General features: G+C 41.0%; 2 protein-coding genes across 3 annotated transcripts; both read right to left on the bottom strand.

Moving 5' to 3' along the window:
* Positions 1 to 663: 663 nt before the first annotated feature.
* msmo1 (methylsterol monooxygenase 1) lies at positions 664 to 4,139 on the bottom strand. The gene is made up of 6 exons (XM_053479740.1): positions 4,057 to 4,139; positions 2,583 to 2,838; positions 2,159 to 2,307; positions 1,914 to 2,040; positions 1,673 to 1,827; positions 664 to 1,089 (listed from the first exon to the last, which is right to left on the bottom strand). The coding sequence occupies exons 2-6, from the start codon at positions 2,835 to 2,837 to the stop codon at positions 900 to 902; spliced, it is 876 nt and encodes a 291-aa protein (XP_053335715.1). The 5' UTR covers position 2,838; positions 4,057 to 4,139; the 3' UTR covers positions 664 to 899.
* Positions 4,140 to 5,209: 1,070 nt separating this feature from the next.
* On the bottom strand, positions 5,210 to 24,938 carry klhl2 (kelch-like family member 2). Of its 2 annotated transcripts, XM_053479736.1 has the most exons (15): positions 24,545 to 24,938; positions 18,894 to 19,019; positions 17,984 to 18,090; positions 17,703 to 17,824; positions 16,281 to 16,443; positions 16,033 to 16,142; positions 15,694 to 15,810; positions 15,437 to 15,586; positions 12,173 to 12,290; positions 11,862 to 12,059; positions 10,121 to 10,222; positions 8,258 to 8,386; positions 8,038 to 8,178; positions 7,809 to 7,952; positions 5,210 to 6,718 (listed from the first exon to the last, which is right to left on the bottom strand). In XM_053479736.1, exons 1-15 carry the CDS (start codon positions 24,610 to 24,612, stop codon positions 6,690 to 6,692), a joined length of 1,824 nt encoding a protein of 607 aa, XP_053335711.1. In that variant the 5' UTR covers positions 24,613 to 24,938; the 3' UTR covers positions 5,210 to 6,689. The 2 variants fall into 2 exon arrangements, with proteins under 2 accessions (XP_053335711.1, XP_053335710.1); XM_053479735.1 differs by having other exon boundaries at positions 16,033 to 16,443.
* Between the last annotated feature and the right edge of the window lie 403 nt (positions 24,939 to 25,341).

The raw sequence follows: 25,341 nt of genomic DNA on the forward strand, positions 1-25,341 counted from the left end.
GTGTTATGATCTGAGGTTACTTTAGCTGGTCAGGTCTAGCCTCAGCTGACGACCTGAATGTACTGAATGACCAGGTTATCACATGTATGGACTTAAATTGCGAAACCTTGGTTCTGAGAGCATGAGGGATCATATTCACATGAAATATCAATGAAATCTTGTCACCATGTTCACTATGTTCAACTTTTACGCAGTCAAGCGTCCTTCATTATATTTCACTGGAAATGTTGTAGAACAAAATCTTAGTAATCAGTAAAAAAAATAAATACATGATTTTCATTTTGGCATTCTTTTCAATTTTGAGATTTCATTATATGAACTCAAATAATCACTCTTTACAACCACTGAAAGCAGTAATGCATCTTAACATTTCCAACCCTGAGTTGGACGACCTATAAGAGCATAAGGTTCCACTCCTCTAAACCAGGAACCTGGAGTATATCGCTATAACAGTGTGAAAGTGGACAGATGAAGATCGGAAAAAGACCAGGCAATGTTTATCCGGTCCTTAACTCCTTGCTCATGCAACATGTTGCAAAACGACACAAAAGGTGATTTTACAGTTTATTTGGTCTTTCGTTCAGGCACATTATAATATATTGCATAACACATTCGATATGCTGATGCATATGGAAAAGTATATAATTATCACAAAAACAAACAAACAAACAAACAAAAAAAAAACAGCAGGAAAAGACAAAATCTTTTTATCCAAAGTGCTTTTAGGAACAAGAGCATCATTATTGTAAAGTGACGGATTTATTGATTCCTTAGATCACGGAAATATATATGATCCAAAGGCACATTGAGGGTAATTTAGTATTTGATGCTGGTGTTGATGCACTGACATCTGTTCAGTCCAGTGTGAAACACATGAGTGAGAGGTGTAAGTGTGCGCGCTACTCGGTTTTCTTTTGACTCTGTTTCTGCATGTAGCTGTTGTACTGGTCGTCGGTGTTGAACAACTTGTCCCACCAGGTGAAGGTGGAGCCGTAGTTACCTACAAAGTTCATGTGGTGAAAGTCGTGGAAGCGTGCGCCGGCGTAAAACGGGATGGCGTGCAGCGGATTCAGAGGGATGTCATAACCGCTGGATGGAAAAAAACACATACAGGAATACGTTACTGTACGACTTTCAACTATTTTTTTTTTATAAATTTAGTCCTGTCCAATTCTTTTTTCCCCGATTTTCTCCCCAATCTAGTCGTGGCCAATTACTCCCCGTCACTAGGGGGCTCCCACACACATCAAGGCTACTACAACCACTCAGTCGGGAGGACGAAAGCTATCCCGTGTTTCCTCCGAACCACGTGACGCAAGCCGACCGCATCTTTTCGAACTGCTCGCTCACGCACCGTTAGGGGCGGAGTAACACACTCGGAGGAAAGCGCTAGCCGCTCCTTCTGCATGCGCGAGCTCACAGACGCCCCTGATTGGCTGTAGCGCCGTGACTAATGTGGGAGCACAAGTACCTCTCGTCCCTCCCCCCTGAGAGAGCTCGGCCAATCAGCTCTCTCTGTGCCTCCGGCTATGAGAGGAAAACAGCATCACCCGGGGTTCGAACCAGCGATCTCCGGATGATAGGGCGAGCGCTTTACCACTGCGCCACTCGGAGGCCGACTTTCAACTATTTAAAGCCGTATAGTTAGCATAGAATATAAGAGTGTGTGTACCTGTGCACGTCTATGGTCTCCAGGAGACGGAGGGTGACCCAGGCCCATAAGAGCGACACGTGATTACAGAACACCAAGATCCCGATGAAGAAGCCAGCTCCGAGGATCACCGTCTCCAACGGGTGCGCATACTCCGCCTGCATCCCGAACGGAGCCTAAACACACACAAACACACAGCATGAGAGCACTGAATTACTTGAAATCCAATCCAATGCATGATTCGGCTTGTTTTTTCACTCACAGTGAAATCATGGTGAACTTTGTGGATGTATTTGTAGATTCGTCTGTGATGGAGAGCCCGGTGCAGGAAATAGTGCCACGTGTCCTCGATCACTGCACAGCCGAAGCACTGAGCTAAGAGGTACGGCCTGAGGGAGAAGCAAGACACAACTGGGGTTACTGGAAAGACAATAGAAGACAGGACAAACTTTATTTTTTTTCTGTCTGACATACAGAAAAACATACACGTTTAACATATTATCTTACCAGCGGGGCATGGAGTTCCAGTCGTAAGGGATGCTAAAGAACTCTGTGAAGTAGTATGTGCCGCATATGAGAGGAAGCTGGATGCAGAAGTGATTGAAGATTAGCACCTTGAAGCACTTCCACTGTCTCTCCCATGTCTCTGGTTTATCCTAAAACACACATAAAGACACACATGTGCACGTCAATATATGAAACACAAGGACAAGTTGAAGATCAGATTGCTCAGACAGGTGAGAACCCTTTTTCTTTAAAAACTTTATCTCATCTTGTGCTCACATCAAGATCTATCTACCTTCGTGAGCATGCATGAGCTCATACATGCTTGTGATCGGCTATGTGTTTGATGTTTGGTGTTGATGTGTTTGACAAGGGAGACAGACAGAAAGAGAGAAAGAGAGAGAGAGAGAGAGTTAATTCCACCCACCTGCTGAATCTTGTACTTCTGCATAAACGGTATGAACTGGAACATGAAGCCTGGTAGACAGAAGAGGAAGTAGACCAATTCGTGCACGATAAGCGAGCCCCATGTGGCGATCTGGAACTTGCTGTAGTTCTGGAGCATGTGGTCCCACGCCTGCCTCACGGGTTCCTGCAGCGGGTTTTGAGGTAGCATCGAGTCCACAAACTCTACGGCGAGGTACGCCGAGGACAAGATGTCAGCCGTGCTGTTCGTCTCCATGCTAAAATTATATTATATTACATATATAGATTTTTTTATAACTATGTGTGCCAAAGTAACAACTGTTTATTAAAATAGATCAAGGCGTTCTTTAATAAATTAAAATCATTTTAAAAGTGCCATGGTGTCAAAGGAATAAAAGACATGCCTTTATAGGAAAGTAATCAAACCTGTCCTTTGAAAATAACTCAACATACAGACATTATTGTCGAAATAGCTGGCAACGAAAGTAAGTACACCCTAAGTGATAACAGCTGTCCATCTTTACCCATGCGAAGCCACACGTCCATGTGTTCATCAGTGGCCGAGTATGTCTCCAGACCTGAACCCTATTTAGCACCCTTGGGCCGTCCACTAGCGGAAGGTGGCGAAGCGCTGTGTGACTCTGTGATATCATTATGAAGGAGTGAAAGAGGATCCCAGTAACAATATGTGCAGCTCTGGTGAATTCCAGGCCCAGGAGGATTGGGGCCGTGCTAGATAACAGTAGTGCACAAAATATTGAGACTTTGGACACAGTTTTGACATGTTCACTTGGGGTGTACTTATTTTTGTTTCCAGATAATTAGACAATAAAGTCTGCAAGCTGCAGATATAAGTTTTATTTCTATAGTATTGTCCCTTAAGAACATATAATAAAGTAGTTGCTAAAATGTGAGAGGTGTACACACGTATATATATGTACAAACGTACATACACACACATATATACATGTATATACTATATATATATATATATATATATCAAAATATTTAGATGCATCAATTATAGAAAACTATTATTAATATACAACTAGTGATCAACAAACAAATAACAAGTGCATTAGTTATATAAAACTATTATTAATATACAACTAGTATTTAACAAACAAATAAGTGCATTAGTTATATAAAACTATTATTAATATACAACTAGTATTTAACAAACAAATAAGTGCATTAGTTATATAAAACTATTATTAATATACAACTAGTATTTAACAAACAAATAACAAGCATTATATTCCATACACTATACACACACACCATAGTTACTAGTATATAAAAGAGCTCTCTCTCTCTCTCTATATATATATATATATATACACACACACACACACACACACTATATACAGCATACACACGTATAAACATGCATGATAGCAATATCAGAAACGATTATTCGAATAGAAATATCGTATTAACGTGCAGATTCTGTAGAATAAAACACACACACTCACCTTCCGCAGGCGCTGCTCTCTACCTGTGTACGAGTCCAGCTCGCGTTTAATGTACACCAGTTTTAGCGTCTGTGATTGGCTGAGACATGAGGGGCGTGACGCAGCTTTCGGAAGCGCGACGCTGTTTGGTCAACGGTGTGGAGTGATGATAGTGAGACAGACGTAACCGTGGCGACGACCAATGAGAAGCGTGCTCGCGCTTTCCGTACGGTGGCGGTACTCGGGCAGGGAGAGTGTGGAGGCCTGGAGAGGCGCTGAGGCTCGAGACAGGGAACGCCCACTGCGGGGTCGGGCACCAATAATACGCACTTTTTTTTCCTTCTCAGAGACTTCGAAGGCGGTAAATGTTCAAGGTAGCCATGTGTATCTACTGTAGCGTTGCCTTTCCGGAGGGAGTAGGGCATAGTGCTGATTATTTCTTCGTTTTGCCACCATATTGTACTTCTTCACAAAATCAGGTCATAACAAAATGAGATAAAATATAAAAGAAAAAGCCTTTAAGCGCTGTTAAAACTTTTTAAACGTCCGGTGCTTGCTACTTCCGGTTGGCACAGCACGTCAACTATGCCACCATCTTGGACAGGGCACACCAACGCCTGTATTATAAATATACAGCACATCTTTTACTGTTATTTGTTATATTGTTTTATTCTTATGTTAATTACTTTGTTTTTAATCTGCAATTTTTTTAATTTGCAGTTTTATAATTTAAATTGCAGATGCTTGATTGCAGTTTTTGCCGTCACAGATGGCACAACCAGTTATTAGGTTTAGGGGGCAATTCCTTTTTTTTTTCTTTTTTTTTTTTTTTACATAGAGTCATGTAGTTTTGGACAGTCGTTTTCTCCTTAATAAATTAAAACAACATATAAAAACCGCATTTAATATTTACTCAGGTCATCTTTGTGTTAAATTCAGTTTGCTGATCTCAATAATTTGTGTGTGACAAGTATCGGGGGAGGGTCACTATAGTGGTCATCACTGTATACTTATCAAATAAACAAATATTTATTCATTTGAACTAAAAATTAGAAACAAAAATATTCTGTGTAACATTAATAGTAGCAAGCAATAAATTGAGATTTGTCTTGTGGGCAAATACACACACTCACACACACTCACACACACACACACACACATTTGTATAGTTTTAAATACAAGAAGCATGTTTATTATTCATTATATAAAACACAATATGAAATGGTTCAAATGTGCTGCATTCCGTTTGACCAACACCTAGTTTTAATATTGAATACAATAATTAAATCATACATAAACAGAAATACTAGAGAGTACAGAACTTAGATTAGAAAAGATACAGAAGATAAAAAGAAAGGAAAGGAAAGGAAGGAAGGAAAGAAAGAACAGTTGCACACATTTGTCAGTGTTCAGCAGTTGGCAGAGCGATGCAGTATCCCAATCATCACTGAACAGATGACAGCATTAGTTTAAAAACAGTACTCACACACGCGCACGCACTCACGCAAACACAAAAACCAAGATCCATGCAGAAGCACTTCCGCAGCCGAGCAGCCAGCAGCAGTCCTGAAACATTACACATGCTCAGACACACGCAGCAGCGCAGCAGCACAGCAGCGCATCACGGATACACATCCAGTACTGATATTCACACCCAGCCGGATCGCAGTTAAAAGACATGGGAAAAATTATCAGCGTTAAGACTTTTTTTTTTTCTTTCAGAAATCGATTTGGCAAAAAAAACCTCGAGAAATGCAAATGCAAGTCTCCTGTTTAACGTTCACTCGGTACAGCTGTTGCTTGTAGATTAGCAGCTCTCATTCCTGATGTGAAAAATCAAATAACAGCAAGTATCGAGTCTGTTAGTCTGTCTGTCCTTCTTCATAAACTCATCTCTTCAGCGCAGTGACTTTCAGAGATTCAGAGAGAGAAAGTGCTGGTCCGTTTTTTTACCGAGTCCCTGCCCGGGTCAAATACATCCACGATGGTCTAAGTGGTTCCTTCGGGTCTACGGATTCACTACCAAACCCTACGGACAAGACGCCGCAATGGTAACGTTAGTGTTTTCAGAGGCGTCCTTTCAGGTACATTAGAGCTTGAACCATCAAAGCTTGGTTAGTACTTCACTGTAAAAGTGCAAAAAATCTTCATCATACTGTAACTACTCTCAAATGAAAGGAAGAAGACAAAAACAGAGAGAAAGAGAGAGAGAATAAGAAGAAAAACATGGATAGGAGAAAAAATGCATGAGGAATGATTTATGTCAAAGGGACAGGACATTGATAGAGAGATAGAAAAAAGAAGACAGAGAAATAGATATAGAGGGAAATATATAAGCATTTATGAAGAGAGGAATAGGCAAAAAGAATGCAAGAAACTGAGAAAGTCTGAGAGAGATAAAAGGAAATAAAGTGAGAAAGGTAAAGGGGGACTGAGTAATATAGAGAAAAACAGAAATACAGAGACACAGAAGGGGGAAGAGAGAGAGAGAGAGAGAGAGAGAGAGAGAGAGCAGCGTTGTCCAGGCCTTCTTAATCATGAAGCAGCTTCAGGAGGAAGCTTCAGCCTCATCTTCAGTGTGAGCCAAACCTTCAGCACCACATCAGCTTATTTTATCAGCTTCCATGTCAACAGAGTTTCAACTCTTCAACAGCTCAAAGAGGTTTATCAATGATCGTCACACCTGCACACACACACACACGAGAAACACTTTGTTACATTACTGTTTTATACTGTAATTAATGTGCAAGGATTAAAGCAACCACTAGATGGGGGTGTTTCTCACTAATCGTCACATTCAAACATTAAAGAACAGAACTGTGCTGAGCATTAAAAGTGGATGAGTACTCTCGTATGACATGTGATCATTAGCTATTGTTGTGGAATTCATGCTAAATGACCATTTTAAAGGGTTAGCTATATATATATATATATATATATATATATATATATATATATATACACAGTATGTGCAGCAGAATGTTTTCATAAGAAATAATGTAATGCAGATAATCAGTTTCAGGCACACAAAAATATTATCAATTTTACACCATAACCATATTTTGGCACATTAAAACAATCAAAACAGTTACCAAATGACATGTAAATTAAGTAATATATGAAATGAATAGTCATTAAACCCCATTTAAGCTTAATTTATGAGTCATTTTGGCACCGGCTGATATTTTAGCTGTCTTTTTTAAAATTTCCACTCCTTGCTAACTTTCTTGCTTACTTTCTTGGGACCCACAATGCTATGCCTTCATCAAATCATGCTTAAATTGCAAAAAAAAAAAAATATATATAATTTAAAAAATTGTTAGAGAAAAGAAAAAAAGTCGTTTAAAAAGTCCCTCACAGTTGGGATGTATAAAGGAGGTTATGGAAAAATATTCGTTTAACGAAACTCAGTATTATTCTCATTCATGTATTTATTTATTAAATCCTGCACAATATCGTGATGCGGTATTCTTGTCTCCATTTAATTTTTTCACAGACTATGTGAAATCTATCTCCATGTATTTATCATCAGCTTTAAAAACATGCTCCAATAGAAAAACGTGTTCTTTGATGGTTACCATTTTCATACAAAAATACACGGCTGACATTAAGTACAAAACTCCTTGGATACGGACTGTTACAGACCGGTGGCGCCAAACCAGAGCGCATCAAAGCATTTTACTACTTTACGTGGCTGCTGCGGAGAGACTTTCAGAATGCGCTTTGTGTGTGTGTGTGTGTGTGATATAAGCTGCTGGTTTATTGTGTTTAACCTGCGTAGCTGCGCCCGGTGCTCATGCAGCTTGGCAGTATGGTCCACTTATCCGTAGTGGGATTATAAAACTCCACCGACGCCAGGTTACAGGAGCCATCGTCACCCCCGATCACGTACAGCAGATTGTTGACGGCACACACTCCTACGGAGAGAACACATCACGTCAGTTAACGCTGATTAAGCAGAACAAATGCAGGTGGTTTTCCTTAAGTAGTCCTGAAGTTTACCCGCGTTCCGGCGACACATGTTCATATCGGCCACTTGTTTCCAGGTGCTGGAGACGGGGTCATAAACCTCGCAGCTCTTCCTGACTAATGGGCCGTCGTGCCCGCCCACCGCGTACAGCAGACCTTTTAGCACACCCACCCCTGTCGAGCAAACACACTAGATATAATTTGTGAAATTTCAAAACAATAAATCAATATTTAAGAGGGATGTGTGTATAACCTGCTCCACTGCGCCGCGTGCCCATCTCTGCTATATATGACCACTCATTGGTGTTCGGGTTATACGCCTCCACGGTGCTCAAACACTGACGTGTCGCTCCGTCATACCCACCAACCGCATACAGTATACCTGTTCCCACACACACACACACACACACACACACACACACACAGTACAGCATGAAGGCATGAGTCTACGCTGAATGCCTCACACCCTAGTCACACTTTCTACAATTCAATTCAATTCAGTTTTAACACAGTCAAAAGAAATATGGAAATCAGTTTGAAGAGCTGATCTGGAAATCTGTGAGGAAATATCTGTGGAAATCTGTATAAATTAAATAAAATTGTCCCAGCAAGCTAAGGACGACGTGGGCAAAGAAAAACTCCCCGAGATGACAATAAAAAAAAAAAGCCTTGGGAGTAACCAGACTTAACTTATCCTTATTTGGATGAAATTCATTAAATACATACACCACTTTATTAGGCACTCCTTGCTAGTACGGGGTTGGACCTCCTTGTTCCTTCAGAACAGCCTGGAATACAGTTGCACTAGGAATTATTCACCTACTCACTCACTCACTCATCTTCTATACCGCTTTATCTTGTATTCATGGTCGCGGGGGGCCCGGAGCCTATCCCAGGAGGCTTAGGGCACAAGGTGGGGTACACCCTAGACAGGCTGCCAATCCATCCAAGGGCACACACACATACACTCACTTACACACTCATTCACACACTACGGGCAATTTGGGAACGCCAATCAACCTAACCTACATATCTTTGGACTGTGGGGGGAAACTGGAGTACCCAGAGGAAACCCACCAAGCACGGGGAACATGCAAACTCCATGCACACAGAGACTGGACTCAAGCCTGGCCGGGAATCGAACCCGGACCCTGAAGGTGCAAGGCGACAGTGCTAACCACTACACCACCGAACCGAAAATAATTTTTTTCTTTGTTTGTTTTTTCAGATAAAAATCAGTGAAACAAGAGCAATTTAAATAGCTTAACACTACTGATATACCAAGTTATTTCTTCCAAATTCAACACAAATGGCCCCTTTAAATGATTACTGCAGTCTTAAAATTATCACAGTTGCCTGACTTGAATCCAATGGAAAAAAAAAAAAAAAAAGCAGTTGCAGCATGCCAACCAAAGAATCTTACTGAGAAATGGGCTAATTCAGTTACCACCATGCAGCACCATGTAGTCTTCCCAGAGCTGCCTTCAAATGAGGGCAGCCGACCCTGATGTGTTACCGGGATCCTCTGTGCAATTTGGAGGCGCAGTCTCATGAGAGTATGATTATTTAGGTTTTGTCATGTTTTACACTGTACAGTGGAACCTTGGATTACGAGCTTAATTTACTCCAGAACTTGGCTTGTATTGCAAAACACTTGTTAATCAAAATAAAATTTCCCAAAAAAATAATGCAAACTCAAATTATTCGTTCCACAGTCCAAAAATTTTTGCATTGAATTTGGGGAAAATTCTTCTTATACTTCTTATATTAGAATTGTTAAATGGCTCTTATTGGACTAATTTATCACAAACAGCTGTAAGTTAGTAATGTTGGCGAAAATCCTAATTTTCAATGGGTGTTGAATAACAAGGTTGTTGGAAACATTCTTATGAGATTTTGGTCTATACTGACATTACAGCATTACACAGTTCCTGCAGATTTGTTAATTGTACACAACAAACCATTTTGAAATGTTTTTTAGCTTTGGACCTAACTGGGTACTACAGGACTCAGAGTGAAATGTGTGAAGAAAATCTCTCCTATTTTTGTGTATAGATGTTTATCCAGCTGCATTTTTTTGCAGATAAAAAATATTGCTTTGATTAGCCTGGCTTACCTCCGACCACGCCCACTCCCACACTGCTGCGCCGAGTGTTCATGGGAGATATGTGGAACCATTCGTTGGTCTTTGAGTTGTACGCCTCAACAGTAGCCAGACCTGCACCACAATCATACAGTTGTTTTCAAAATAATAGCAGTGTGATGAAAAAAAGTGAGTAAAGCTCCATATCCATATAATAACTTTTAATTTAAATCACACAAATGCATCGGACACCCTGCACGTTCTATTCTGAATCACAGCATGAAGAAAAATGTGCTAAATGTTTTATTAGTTTACAGAAAGTCAAGAAAAACAAATATTAGTCTGTTCAAAATAATAACAGTGTCAAAATATGCTTGAAGTTTAATCTTTCTTGTGCATCTCTGAACTAATATTTAGTTGTACAATCATGGTTTCTGAGAACTGCTTCACATCTGTGACTATTGTACTACATGCCACAATTCCTCTGCATTTCTTGGTTTTTCCTCAGAAACAGCATCTTTATTGTCAGGCCACAAGTTTTCTATTGAATTAATGTCTGGGGATTGGGCTGGACACTCCATAACGATAAACTTGTTGGTCTGGAACCAAGATGCTTCTCACTTACTGGTGTGTTTGGGGTCGTTGTCTTGTTGAAACACCCATTTCAAGGGCATTTCCTCTTCGGCATAAAGCAACGTGACCTCTTTAAGTATTCTCATGTACTCAATCCCTGAAATTGAGAAATCCATGATCCCTGAAATGTAATAAATAGGCCCAACACCATAGTACGAGAAGCATCCCCATATCATGATGCTTGTGCCTTCATGCTTCACTGCCTTCACAGTGTACTGTGGCTTGAATTCACTGTTTGGGGGCCTGACAAACTGTCTGTGGCCCCTAGACCCGAAAAGGACAATCTTGATTTCATCAGTCCACAAAATATAGTCAATGTGTTCTTTGGCGAACTGTAACCACTTCAGCACATGTCATTTTTTCAACAATGGGACTTTGCGGGGGCTTCTTGCTGGTAGCTTGACTTCACATAGCCGTCTTCTAATAGTAACAGTACTAACAGGTAACTTTAGATGTTCTTTGCCATGCTGGAACTGATCATTGGCTGAGTCTGAGTCAATTTTGTTACTCAAATAGTAGTTTTCCGTTTTCTTCCATGTTTTTGTGGTTTTGGTCTCCATTTTAAAGCTTAAAAATTATTTGGTATCATTTTAGCAGAGCAGTCTATAACTTTCTGCACTTCTTTGTATGTTTTCCCATCTCTAATCAACTTTTGAATCAAAATACACTATTTTTTTAAATTCCTGCATTTATCCTTAAATAAGGGGAACTGTTTTTCACAGAATAATTTACCTCTATAATTGAACTCCACGATGCTATGATTTCGAACAGACTAATATTTGTTTTTCTTCACTTACATTACACTAATAATACATGTAGCACATTTTTCTTCATGTTGTGGTTCAGAATAAAACGTGCAGGGTGTCCGATGCATTTTTGTGATTTAAAATAAAAGTTATTATATAGATATGAAGCTTTACTCTCTTTTTTTAACACACTGCTATTATTTTGAACACAACTGTACCTCTGAACATTAAATCTTTGTTGTGTTTTTATATATATATATATATATATAGCAAATGGTAACTACACTACAAAAACGTACAAGAAAGTAATGATCTTCCAACTGTAAAGACATCTATCTTCTTAAAGGTAATAACATTGGCGTCGACAGGGTCTCAGAGTTTCTTGGATGTTTTACCTGTGCTGCCATCAAAACCACCCACTGCGTAAAGCAGTCCGTTGAGAACAGAGGCACCTAGAGTGGACCTCCGGTCCTGCATACTGCTCACGCAGCACCACTCGTCTTTCACAGGGTCGTACGCGTCGACCGTTCTCACGCGCAGGGAGCCGTTGAAGCCACCGACGGCGTACACCATGCCACTCATGTACACTACGCCTACACAGACAGTTTTGAAGGAATGAAACTAATGGATAAGCAGAAAGTCGCCGAGTACCCGGTAATAATTAGTGAATATCAGTCGACAATTAATGCAGTGGGGGAATCTATACCTGCTCGACATCGTCTCGAGGGCAGTTCAGCCACCTGGAACCATCTCTCCTCTTCAAAGTCGTAACATTCCACACTACGAATCGCTTTCGGTGCTTGGCCCCCAACAACCACCATAACCTAAAAACACACAAAGCATTGTAAAAAGTTTAACGACTTGACCACTAGAAATAGAAATCACCAGTCACATCCTGATACAATATCGCGATACCTCGCTCCTGATTTAATCAAAATTGCAATTTATTTATTTATTTTTAGATTTTTTTTTTTTTTACAGATTTTCTCCCTAATTTAGTCGTGTCCACTCCTCCCAGTCACTAGGGGGCTCCCACATTAAGCTACTACTACCACTCAGTTGGGAGGGCCAAAGACTATCACATGTTTCCTCCAAACAACGTGACGCCAGCCAACCGCATCTTTTTGAACTGCTCGCTCACGCACCGCTGGGGGAAGCGCAACACATTCGAAGTGTTCGTTTTTTAATTCAATTTTGAAGTCAGTGTGATGATACGTGAATCACGACAAAAAAGAATCATGATTCATAACTGAATCATTTTTCCACCCATCTCTACTTATCCACAAGCGTAACTCAGAGCACATGATCTCCACTGGTATAATTCTTTAACCACCCACGACATCTTATTCGTAATGAAGGCACTTGGGCTGGAAATAAACCAGACTTGTCCTGCTGTGTAAACAAAGCTTTAGTTCAACTGAATTGTGTGGCTGAGCAGGAAAAAAGGAGAAGCTCTCCTCCACATCAAATACTAGTTCTTTGGAAGTTGAGTCTGAAATATGCTTACAAACATATAAATGCACTTTGTAAAATCAAATGATACACGTTTAAGCAATTTGATCAATTGTCAATCAAAATATAAATAGTTTTTATTTATATCTATCCATCTATCCATTTATATATTAATTGCCTTTATGTAGTGTCAATTTCGAAAAGAATAATGCAAAAATGTTTGTTGAAGACCTTTTTTCCTGTGACTAAGACGACATGATGATGAGACGTCACGGATATCAATAAACAATGACAGCGATGAAATCTACGCAATATTGATGAAAAAAGATGAGACTGAAATGTGGTTTAAAAACTAATAAAACATCAATCTTTATTTTCGTCGACATATAATTTTGTCCCAATCCGCTGCGATACGGTGTTCGTTCATCACGGCGTGAGCAGCGGTGTTTCCCAGGTCACAGCACGCGGCATATCAGGAGTAGTTTAAGCGTGCAATGACGGGATCTGACAAGCTCAGTCATCTTTAATTTTTCATCCTCACAGCAGCATTACTCGGGCAAAAGAAAAAAGACGATATTTGGGCGTATTTCTTACATACTCAAAAACTTAAGGGTTCCATTGACTAAAACTAGACTAAAATACTTAAGGGTTCCATTGACTAAAACTAGACTAAAATATTTAAAGGTTCCTCTGACTAAAACTAGACTAAAATATTTAAAGGTTCCTCTGACTAAAACTAGACTCAAATACTTAAGGGTTCCATTGACTAAAACTAGACTAAAATATTTAAAGGTTCCTCTGACTAAAACTAGACTCAAATACTTAAGGGTTCCATTGACTAAAACTAGACTAAAATATTTAAAGGTTCCTCTGACTAAAACTAGACTCAAATACTTAAGGGTTCCTTTGACTAAAACTAGACTCAAATACTTAAGGGTTCTTTTGACTAAAACTAGACTCAAATACTTAAGGGTTCCATTGACTAAAACTAGACTCAAATACTTAAGGGTTCCTTTGACTAAAACTAGACTCAAATACTTAAGGGTTCTTTTGACTAAAACTAGACTAAAATACTTAAGGGTTCTTTTGACTAAAACTAGACTAAAATATTTAAAGGTTCCTCTGACTAAAACTAGACTAAAATATTTAAAGGGTACTCTGACTAAAACTAGACTCAAATACTTAAGGGTTCCATTGACTAAAACTAGACTAAAATATTTAAAGGTTCCTCTGACTAAAACTAGACTCAAATACTTAAGGGTTCCTTTGACTAAAACTAGACTCAAATACTTAAGGGTTCTTTTGACTAAAACTAGACTCAAATACTTAAGGGTTCCATTGACTAAAACTAGACTTAAATACTTAAGGGTTCCATTGACTAAAACTAGACTCAAATACTTAAGGGTTCCATTGACTAAAACTAGACTAAAATATTTAAAGGTTCCTCTGACTAAAACTAGACTCAAATACTTAAGGGTTCCTTTGACTAAAACTAGACTCAAATACTTAAGGGTTCCATTGACTAAAACTAGACTAAAATATTTAAAGGTTCCTCTGACTAAAACTAGACTCAAATACTTAAGGGTTCCATTGACTAAAACTAGACTCAAATACTTAAGGGTTCCTTTGACTAAAACTAGACTCAAATACTTAAGGGTTCTTTTGACTAAAACTAGACTCAAATACTTAAGGGTTCCATTGACTAAAACTAGACTAAAATATTTAAAGGTTCCTCTGACTAAAACTAGACTCAAATACTTAAGGGTTCCATTGACTAAAACTAGACTCAAATACTTAAGGGTTCCTTTGACTAAAACTAGACTCAAATACTTAAGGGTTCCATTGACTAAAACTAGACTAAAATATTTAAAGGTTCCTCTGACTAAAACTAGACTCAAATACTTAAGGGTTCCATTGACTAAAACTAGACTCAAATACTTAAGGGTTCCTTTGACTAAAACTAGACTCAAATACTTAAGGGTTCTTTTGACTAAAACTAGACTCAAATACTTAAGGGTTCTTTTGACTAAAACTAGACTCAAATACTTAAGGGTTCCATTGACTAAAACTAGACTAAAATATTTAAAGGTTCCTCTGACTAAAACTAGACTCAAATACTTAAGGGTTCCTTTGACTAAAACTAGACTCAAATACTTAAGGGTTCCATTGACTAAAACTAGACTAAAATATTTAAAGGTTCCTCTGACTAAAACTAGACTAAAATACTTAAGGGTTCCTCTGACTAAAACTAGACTAAAATATTTAAAGATTCCTCTGACTAAAACTAGACTGAAATATTTAAGGGTTCCTTTGACTAAAATTAGACTCAAATATTTAAAGATTCCTTTGACTAAAACCAAATATCATAAAAAAAAAAAAATAATGGGATATTTATCCCAGGACTAAGACTAAGACAAAAAATTAAAATAGCTGACAAAATTAACACTACCTTCAAGTTGCTGCCTTTAAAAAACACAGTTCATGGGGAATAAGCACACACACACACGCACACACACACCTTCGGGTAGCTGACTGGTGTGCGCACCCTAGTGCGGATGGTCTTCATCAAAGAGCGTTGCTCGGCCGGTAGCAGGTGATACTTCATGGCCTCAATCAGGTAGTCTTTACAAGCGCTGCTGTTTTTCACCAGTGTTTCTTCCTCCACCCTCTGTATAATCACACACACACTCACGTGTTTTTAATGCAGATATTTAATCGTGAATTTGTTAATTGGTTGCATTTTGACAAAAACGTTGCTTCTACACACACACAAACCTGAACGAGGTACTCTCTGGAGAGGAGAGGCAGGCGTACATGCTCCATCAGATGAGACATATGCTCCTGGCGCACGTCCTTGTCGTGTTTGACCCACGCGATGACCGCCTCGAACACCTACACACACACACACACACACACACATGAAAGCAGCTTATTAGCATAATGCCACATTTCAGACCAGGCTGTTCAGTCTCAAGTCATTTTAACAGGCCTTCTGTGCTGCTTTTTGTTGCCAGGACAACAGGGAAAAAACACTATTGCATGATGCGTGTTGCCATAGCAACGATGCTGCAAAGCATCACGGGACAGCAGGTTGTGTATGTGTACATAAGGTACCTTCTCCTCTGATGGTATAGTGAGTTTGTCACTAGCGATGAGGCTGCACACTTGCTCCATGCCCAGGTTAAGGAACTCCTCACACTGCATCACCTCTGGGAAGTGCTGTTCTGTGTGTATCAACATAAAGGGAAATAAATCACCAGAACTGTATACACTGCATGCATGATATGTATTATTCCTTACTATACAGAGATGTACACTCAGGCGTACACACACACAAACACACACACTGACTCTACACCTACCTGCAAACGTGTTGGCCAGGTTCAGAAGGTCAGAGCAAGCGTGCAGGTCGGCGAAGGCGCGGATTCCTAGGCAGTTCGTGGGATGGAGCTGAGTGGAGAGGAACTCGCAGCATGCCCTCTTCACCTCCTGGAGCTGGAGGAGTCCTGCGGCTGGGAGCAGCACCTGAGAACGTGCGCACAACGGGATTTCGATAATTTATTCCTTTACATTTAGATATGTTTGCATTGAGGTGGTAAAACGTTGCAGTTCTTGTATAATCCTACAGGTGGTGCTGTAAACTATTAGACATTGGCAGGCAGCGCAGCATACTGTGTGCTAGAAGTAGATTTTTTTGTCAAGTTTGTTTAGGATTGTAACCATATTAAATACATATTTTTAATATGATCAAATCGGAGTATTTATAATATCACGATACTAACAGTATCAAAATAAATATCGAATCGGCAGAGATTCTGCGGCAACATCCTAGACAGTGATTATCATCATTATAGCTGTTGTGATGATGATGATGATGATGATGATGAGGATGGATTGAATATTTGTTAAAAACACTCATCACTCCAGTACATTTCCAGAAAGTATGATTAATTCCAGGGAGTGTCATGCTGTTTTGAAAACAAATAGTGACCCAACACCTTACTTCACCTTAAATGTTGTAATTCACTCTTTAACGCACACACTGATGAAAGTAAGCGGGCATTCAGATCACTGGATGAAACGCTTCCAACACAACAACGACTGACCTTTCGCTTCTCTTAAGTGCATCAGGGTTTCATAACAAACCGAGCTTTTACAAATCTCAACTGTACGCCAGACTGTCAAGCACTGGGTGTCAGTGAGAACACACAAGTACACAAAACTATTCTCTAACACACTTGCATGCCACCCACACACAGACACACACATACAGACAGACCTCCCACATGCTCGCATTTCCTCAAGATTTCATTATTGTACCCATGAGCAAAAAGGACAAAGTGGAAAAAAAAAAAAAAAAAAAGTAAGAAAAGAACAAATGCGTCGCTTCCTAGTGCATAGATCGGGACGGCAGACTGCGGCACCCTTTTTCACACAACCGCGCTTTTATTACGTCTGGCATAAATAATCCTATTTCCCGCCCGATCAGCGAGATTCAGCGCTCTCACAGGACCGAGTCTTAAAAATCAACAGACCTGCAGGAGTCTTCATCATTATTAAGTGAATAATGCTCTACTTAGAATCTAAATAAATGAAGTGAAACAAGTGAAATAGACGTAAACAGGAAAAAAAAAACAGGAAAAAGGATTTAAGTGTGGACCCTTCTTAACTAGTATGTGTAGACTTTTTATTTCATATCGCAACAGCTTAAAGACAGTGTCACATTCGATAATGTCAGTTCTGATTTTACAGTGTGTGTGTGTTTGTGTGTGTGTGTGTGTTACCTGCACGTTTTCTTCTGTGACCTGTATCTCGGCAGTGTAAACGTAATCGATCAGTATCCCCAGCGTCCACCCGTCTATCTCCTTTATCCGCACCTTCTTCTGTCTGCTTTCGCTCATCTCACCTGCAAAAACACACACACACAATCAGTATCCCTATACACACACTCCATACGCATTAACACAACACACAAAGTCAGGTATTCCGATTTTAAAAGTATTATTATTATTATTATTATTATTATTATTATTATCATCATCAGGAGATTGGCTCGAGTGTAAACCTGTAAACATGGCATGGAAATACGGGCTCCCGGCAGCCAGGACCACTCGGTGTGCAGCAATCTCGACGTCCTCCGCTACGATGGTCACGTCGCACAAAACGCTCTGACTGCGATACAGAGAAGGTAAAGCATTCACATTCATGCAACATTAAAAACAGTTTCCAGTTCAACAAGATGATTGTTGTTGTTTTTTTCCCCTCTAAGCTATTTTAAACTTGTTTCTCTACTTTCACAAACTCCAGGGCTTTCCTGAATTTAGATCTTTCTTTCAGGGACAACTAGTCCATTCTGAAATTCTGTGCAGGTAGTCCCCGACTTACAAGAGTTCCGTTCCGGGAGCACGTTCGTAAGTCTGATATGTTCTTAAATCTGACAAAGTGAGTCTTCCTCTTGACTAAATCTTTCCCCTTGCCTTCATGTGGCAAAACCGAAAACCGTAATCGTACCTAATGATATAAATCTAAGTGTTGTATCTGTGCCTTTAAATCATAAGGGGGAATCCCGGATGCCATTTTGTCTCAGAGCTGTTTTCCACTGTATTGGACTTTGAACTCTGTTTTTTGAACTGTTTCCAGAAATTAGGATTTTTCTCCATCAGGACAATTTTACAGGACAGACAATTTCTATCATCACGCTCCCGAACTGATTCACTGAAACCGACTCATTTGTGAGGCCGACTCATTTTACGCTAAAAATATTGTATATAATCGTAAATATTGGTATCTGTCGCACTGTCGTGTCTAATTTTTGTACAATACACATGAGCTACTTCCGTGATTTGTTCTTAAGTCGGGGACTACCTGTACTCCTACACACCTCCTCATGTCATTAACAAACACACACAACTATTTGTTATTAAAGGCAAACTTAACATATTTTGGACACCGCCACAATATGCACACGTTCACACCTGCGCAACTCGTTCATGATCCTGAACGCTTTCTTCATGTGCCGAGGGTTAATAGTGACCGCGCTCTGCTTTTCACACACGTCATCCTTCAGCTCCACAGCTTTATGATGGCAAAGCTTAGTGCATCTGGAAGGAAGGAAGGAAGGAAGAAAGAAAGAAAGAAAGAAAAAAGAAATAAATCTGATGCACGAACATGATACATGAATCATATCGCACTACACTGCGTTACCAATTTGGACAACAATACATCACTTCACTAATGTTGTGTGTTTGTTGCTGGTATTTGCTGACAAACAGTTTGCATTTGTTTGCTGCAAATAAAAAAACTGCATGACTCTACTTTGATTAAAACTTTTGAAAGAAACGTGTCACCTGCCCACTAAACTTAGCAAATTCCCATGAATAGTTTACAAGGAAGAGTGTGATGAATGAGGACGCAGAAGATGATGCCGCTGTTGCGAGGCGACGTATAGCGATCGTTACGTGTTGCCCATGCTTCATATGAAACGGACAAAAACATTCATTAGTTACTTATACAGGAACTGTATAAGTAACCACGTGTTACTGAGGACAATACGTTTAGTGAGGAAGGCAATTAGTGCGGCATCATAGAAAACATTCTTCCCTCTGAACACACATTCAGCTGGAATCCATCAGAACTAAAACAAAGTCCCGCCCTGTGGTGTTATTTGGTATTACCGTGTAGCCGCGATAAGATATATGATAAGGCCAACAGAAGTTTTAATATAACCGGAGTGTGGATAATTTTCAACCATCCTTTAATTGGAGTAAATTAAAATATTTAATAATAAAAAGAAAACCCCTTATAGCAACAGAAACATGGTTTATAGTAACCATATTCAAATCAGTGATGTACCTGCCACGCTAATCGTTGCTATAGAAACGATTAGGCATCAAAAAAAAAAAAAGAAAAAAAAAATGACAGAAAACACAGAGAGAGAGACTTAAACGAACGTTAAAATAAAAGAACGTTAAAAGTCAAAGTTTTTTGTATCCACATTTACTCTCTTTCATCTTTTTTCTGAAGACAAATAATCAAAAGAAATAAATAAGGCAAGGTGGGTGAGTAAAAAGAGAAAAAGGTAGACTAGTTATTAATAAGTGGAAGAGGGGATAAATAAATAAATAAAAACAGACAGATAAATAAAAAAAAGGCCACAAAAACATTCAATTAGCAAATTGGGAAAACAAAGCTTAGTAAAACAGAGTATATACAGTGTTGAGCTGGTGTATCAGGGCAATGTTTAAAGGGTACGAAAAGGTACATTAATACACCTAGTAAATAAAACCAGCACTTAAAACCAAAATAAAATACAGGTAAAAATGAGATAAAAAGGATCTTACAAAAAAGGATCCCCCCGCCCCGTCTATGGAGTATAAGACGTCCCCTTGTCCCCACATCTGGACAAACTCTGGTGGGTCATCTAGTCTTGATCATTTAGTCTTGCTCTAACCAATGCTATCAGCATTCTTTCAGCACCGTGTGTGCCCCCATCCCCCCTGCGTTTAGTTTTTTCTGATGAGCCAGATTGAGAGTTTTGCCTGGCCTATAACGTAGTTTAATAGAGTGACAGATTTGTCTTTTGGTTTATACTTTGGTCCATATAGGTTTTCAATCCATGTCACTCCTAACTCATTTGTCCAGTCCCTCACTCCAGCTGTGCACGACCTTAACACAAGTTCCATACAGCGCTGTTGTTGTTAGAACAGGTGTTTTAAATGACAGAAGGGCTCCCTTCTCTTGCTGAAGATTTTGCCCCATTGGAGACCACCTGGCAGTATTGGGGGTCCTGTTTCTTGCCATTGCCCAATTTTTCCCAGTTCACATGTGCTGAGGAAGCTCTCGCTCCAGTTTCTAGTTGGAGACCAGATACAGTTTGGCTTTATATAAATCAATTAAGTCTCTCATTAGAAAAAGATTGTCTGGTACGGTGCGGTGAGGTACGCAGTAGATCTGACTGTTGTGAACTCCTGAGTGCATGCATTGTTCAGTCTGTTTGCGAGGCACTTTGAAAGTATTTTCGAATATATTCTCCAGCACTTCAGTTACCCCAAGTCTCCTTTTTTTGGGATCAGTGTGTGGTTCCTCACCGTTTCGGTCTAGGGTGAAGTCTACTGTGCAGTTCCAGTCCCCTCCCATTACTATCGTGGATTTATTTCCAGTTCTTTGTATTGTATTGTTTATCCTATTCAAAAGTTGGATTCTCTCGCTACCATTGTTATTTGCTTTAAAAAAGTAAAAACTTTCTTTTTAATTTCTGCTCTTAATATTAAAACTTGACCCTTCACTAATTTTGTAACTTCAACCCACTGCTTTATTAAAAAACATCACCACACCAGTACTGACATTGGAACAATGACTCTGGGAAAGTTTCCCTTCCCACTACATGGCCCACTCAGTCTCGATGGCTTGGTCACTATGTGTCTCCTGTAGGAAGACAACATCAATGTTCTTTCAGGTTATAAGGTCTCCTACTACTGCTCTTTTTCTTCTGTCTCTGCCACCATTCATGTTTAAGGACCCCATTTTTAAATTATCCATTAGAGAAAGTAAAAGAAGAAAGGAGAAACAGATGCAAAGTGCAGAACAGAAAGCACCCAGGGTGATGTGTTCATTTCTGTTTTACCCGAGACCGCCGACATTTCGCTATGTGAAACTGTAAGCGCCATCTCTTTCTTTTTCCTAGAAAATCATAATTTGTAGTGCGCTTTAATTTTACTACAGATGCTATACATTTTTTAACATCTGTAAAATGGTCTTCAATGTTGATGGATTTTTTTTTGTACGTTTGAAAAAAGTGTACACACACAAAACATGAGACACTGATATCTGAGAAAAGTTGTCTTCTTCGAAATCTTCATCCATTGAGTCTTCATCTTGCTCTAAGAGTGATGTTGATTCTTCCACACTCCCTGCCCCACCCATGTTATTTAACCACCCCAATGAGACTGGTTCCCTTACAGTGTTTGGGCCCCCTGCTGAAACTAAACCTTCCTGAGTGTTCTGTGTGCTTTTTTTTACTCTGGGTTCTCCAGCCCACTCCACCTCTTCACATTCGCTAGCCCTTTTTCCCTGTATGACCCATCATTTAGCTTCCTACGGTTTTTATTTACCGTCACCTGTTCACTGTCTGTTCATGCATCTCCTATCTGCTCACCATCGGCCATTACACTGCTCTCTACAGTGGGCTGGTCCCCATCCTGCCCCTCTGCAGCACCTGACTGCTCCACTCTGGAGCTCGCTCCATCCTGCACCACCACACCTCCATCCTACACCACCACACCTCCATCCTACACCACCACACCTCCATCCTGCACCGGACTGCTCCACACTGGAGCCCGCTCCATCCTGCACCACTACACCTCCATCCTGCTCCACCACACCTCCATCCTGCTCCACCACACCTCCATCCTGCTCCACCACACCTCCATCCTGCTCCACCACACCTCCATCCTGCACCACCACACCTCCATCCTGCACCACCACACCTCCATCCTGCACCACCACACCTCCATCCTGCACCACCACACCTCCATCCTGCACCACCACACCTCCATCCTACACCACCACACCTCCATCCTACACCACCACACCTCCATCCTACACCACCACACCTCCATCCTGCACCGGACTGCTCCACACTGGAGCCCGCTTCATCCTGCACCACCACACCTCCATCCTGCACCACTACACCTCCATCCTGCACCACTACACCTCCATCCTGCTCCACTACACCCCCATCCTGCTCCACTACACCCCCATCCTGCTCCACTACACCCCCATCCTGCTCCACTACACCCCCATCCTGCTCCACTACACCCCCATCCTGCTCCACTACACCTCCATCCTGCACCACTACACCTCCATCCTGCACCACTACACCACTACACCTCCATCCTGCACCACTACACCTCCATCCTGCACCACTACACCTCCATCCTGCACCACTACACCTCCATCCTGCACCACTACACCTCCATCCTGCTCCACTACACCTCCATCCTGCTCCACTACACCTCCATCCTGCACCTAACTGCTCCACACTGGAGCCCGCTCCATCCTGCACCACTGCCCTGACCCCACTAGGCCCAGCCTCCTCCCTGACCTGTGCTCTATGTGGGCAGCTGAACTTTTTGTGCCCGATGTCTCCACATTCGAAGCACCTCATGCTCCCCGTGTTGGCGTACAGCATGTATGATTTCCCCTCATGTGTGACTCTGAATGAGATGTCCAGAGTGGACTCACTCAGGAACATAAGCACTGTACTCTTAACTTTTACAGTTAAGAGAAACTATTTACTATCTTACCAAATCGAGACAATTCCGTCTCTATATCCTCACACCCGATACATTCTCCCACCTGCTCCACTGAAACCACAGCGCGTGAGCGGCCATCCCTGCACTCCGCCACAAGATCAACAGCTCCACACAACAGTGGACTAGAACTAATTATGCTGTGTGCTCGCTATTGTTAGATGTTTAATATATTTATGTTTGTGCTTCAGAAAAAAAAAGTTTTAAAATGTTAAAAAGTTTTCAAAAGATTTGAAAATGCTTATTCGCCTTACACCCCCTCCCAACATGCACCAGAGAGAGAAAGAGAGAGTGAGAGAGAAAGACAACCCTAACCCTAAGTGAGACAGAGAGACCGAAACAGAGTGAGACAGCGAGACCGAGAGACCGAAAGAGAATGAGACCGAGAGACCGAAAGAGAATGAGACAGCGAGACCGAAAGAGAATGAGACAGCGAGACCGAAAGAGAATGAGACAGCGAGACCGAAAGAGAATGAGACAGCGAGACCGAAAGAGAATGAGACAGCGAGACCGAAAGAGAATGAGACAGCGAGACCGAAAGAGAATGAGACAGCGAGACCGAAAGAGAATGAGACAGCGAGACCGAAAGAGAATGAGACAGCGAGACCGAAAGAGAATGAGACAGCGAGACCGAAAGAGAATGAGACAGCGAGACCGAAAGAGAATGAGACAGCGAGACAGAGAGACCGAAAGAGAATGAGACAGCGAGACAGAGAGACCGAAAGAGAATGGGACAGCGAGACAGAGAGACCGAAAGAGAATGGGACAGCGAGACAGAGAGACCGAAAGAGAATGGGACAGCGAGACAGAGAGACCGAAAGAGAATGAGACAGCGAGACAGAGCGACCGAAAGAGAATGAGACAGCGAGACCGAGAGACCGAAAGAGAATGAGACAGCGAGACAGAGCGAGACAGAACGCTGAAACAGAGTGAGACAGCGAGACCAAGACCAAAAGAGAATAAGACAGCGAGACAGAGAGACCGAAAGAGAATAAGACAGCGAGACAGAGAGACTGAAACAGCGAGACCGAAACAGAGTGAGACAGTGAGATAGAGAGACAAACAGAGAGACAAATAGAGAGACAGCAAGATAGAGAGACACAGAAAGACATAGACAGATAGAGACAAACAAATGGAAAGAGAGACAAATAGAGAGAGACAGATAGAGACATTTCTAAGCTTTGACAATATGAATGTAAATATTTGTCATGACAACAAAGCACTCTTGAATCTCTGAATGACACAGGGAGACAGATACAGAGACACACAGAGGGACAGAGAGAGACAGTTAGCCTGTGCTAGTCAGAGGGACTTACAGCGGATGGATCTCCATGGTGTAGTTTGTGCTCAGGCCGCGAAATCTCTCAGGACTTTCCTGCACCATTCCATCTCAGCGGATCTCGGCCCTTACTGATGAAATCCGCATCACACACACTCTCTCTCTCTCTCACACACACACACACACAGCCGACACTCGGGTCAGGAGTCAGGCTCAGCTGTCGCTGCACATCCAGCTCCTGTAAACACACGGGCGTCTCTCTCTCTCTCTCTCTCTATAAGCCCCAGTCAGGCCCGGCGGCGGCGGCGGCGGCGGCCCCCGGTGTGATCCTGCGCTCTACGGTGTGTAATTCTCTCCTCTCTGAGCGACGTGAAGGAGGAAAACAGAGCGCGAGCGCAAGACGCTGCTTCAACGACAAGCGGAACAGCAGCGCGAACAGCCGCCGGAACAGCAGCGCCACCTGCCGTGGAAGACTCAGATATCTCGCGCTCGTCTCGCGGGGGCGTCATGCTCCCGATCTCCATCCCATGCACACCCGGAAGCGCAAGAGTAGATATTAGCTATAGATCACTGCGCACGCGCACTCGAATTTCGTGGACGTCTACGTAGGCTTTATAGGGACCGTTGGGATTATTTTTGTTTTGCCATTTTTTGGGAAATTATATATTAATATAACTATTATTATAGTTATATATAACTATAAAGATTACTATAAAATATACCATATATTATTACATATAATTATATTGTCATATTCAAATGTTATTCATATATTAAACTATTGTAAAAAAAAATATGCAACATTTAATTTACTATTTATATCTAAACATAGGC

Source organism: Clarias gariepinus, chromosome 20, assembly GCF_024256425.1.
Source record: "Clarias gariepinus isolate MV-2021 ecotype Netherlands chromosome 20, CGAR_prim_01v2, whole genome shotgun sequence".
Classification (NCBI taxonomy): Eukaryota; Metazoa; Chordata; class Actinopteri; order Siluriformes; family Clariidae; genus Clarias; species Clarias gariepinus.

Coding starts and splice junctions, on each gene's coding strand:
- msmo1 (XM_053479740.1), bottom strand. CDS start 2,837: ATGGAGACGAACAGCACGGCTGACATCTTGTCCTCGGCGTACCTCGCC. Junction 1,828..1,913: donor AAGTTCACCATGATTTCACT/GTGAGTGAAAAA, acceptor GTGTGTGTTTAG/GCTCCGTTCGGGATGCAGGC. Junction 1,090..1,672: donor GAGACCATAGACGTGCACAG/GTACACACACTC, acceptor TTTTCCATCCAG/CGGTTATGACATCCCTCTGA.
- klhl2 (XM_053479735.1), bottom strand. CDS start 24,612: ATGGTGCAGGAAAGTCCTGAGAGATTTCGCGGCCTGAGCACAAACTAC. Junction 19,020..24,544: donor ACCATGGAGATCCATCCGCT/GTAAGTCCCTCT, acceptor CCTTCCTTCCAG/ATGCACTAAGCTTTGCCATC. Junction 15,587..15,693: donor CCAGAGAGTACCTCGTTCAG/GTTTGTGTGTGT, acceptor GTGATTATACAG/AGGGTGGAGGAAGAAACACT.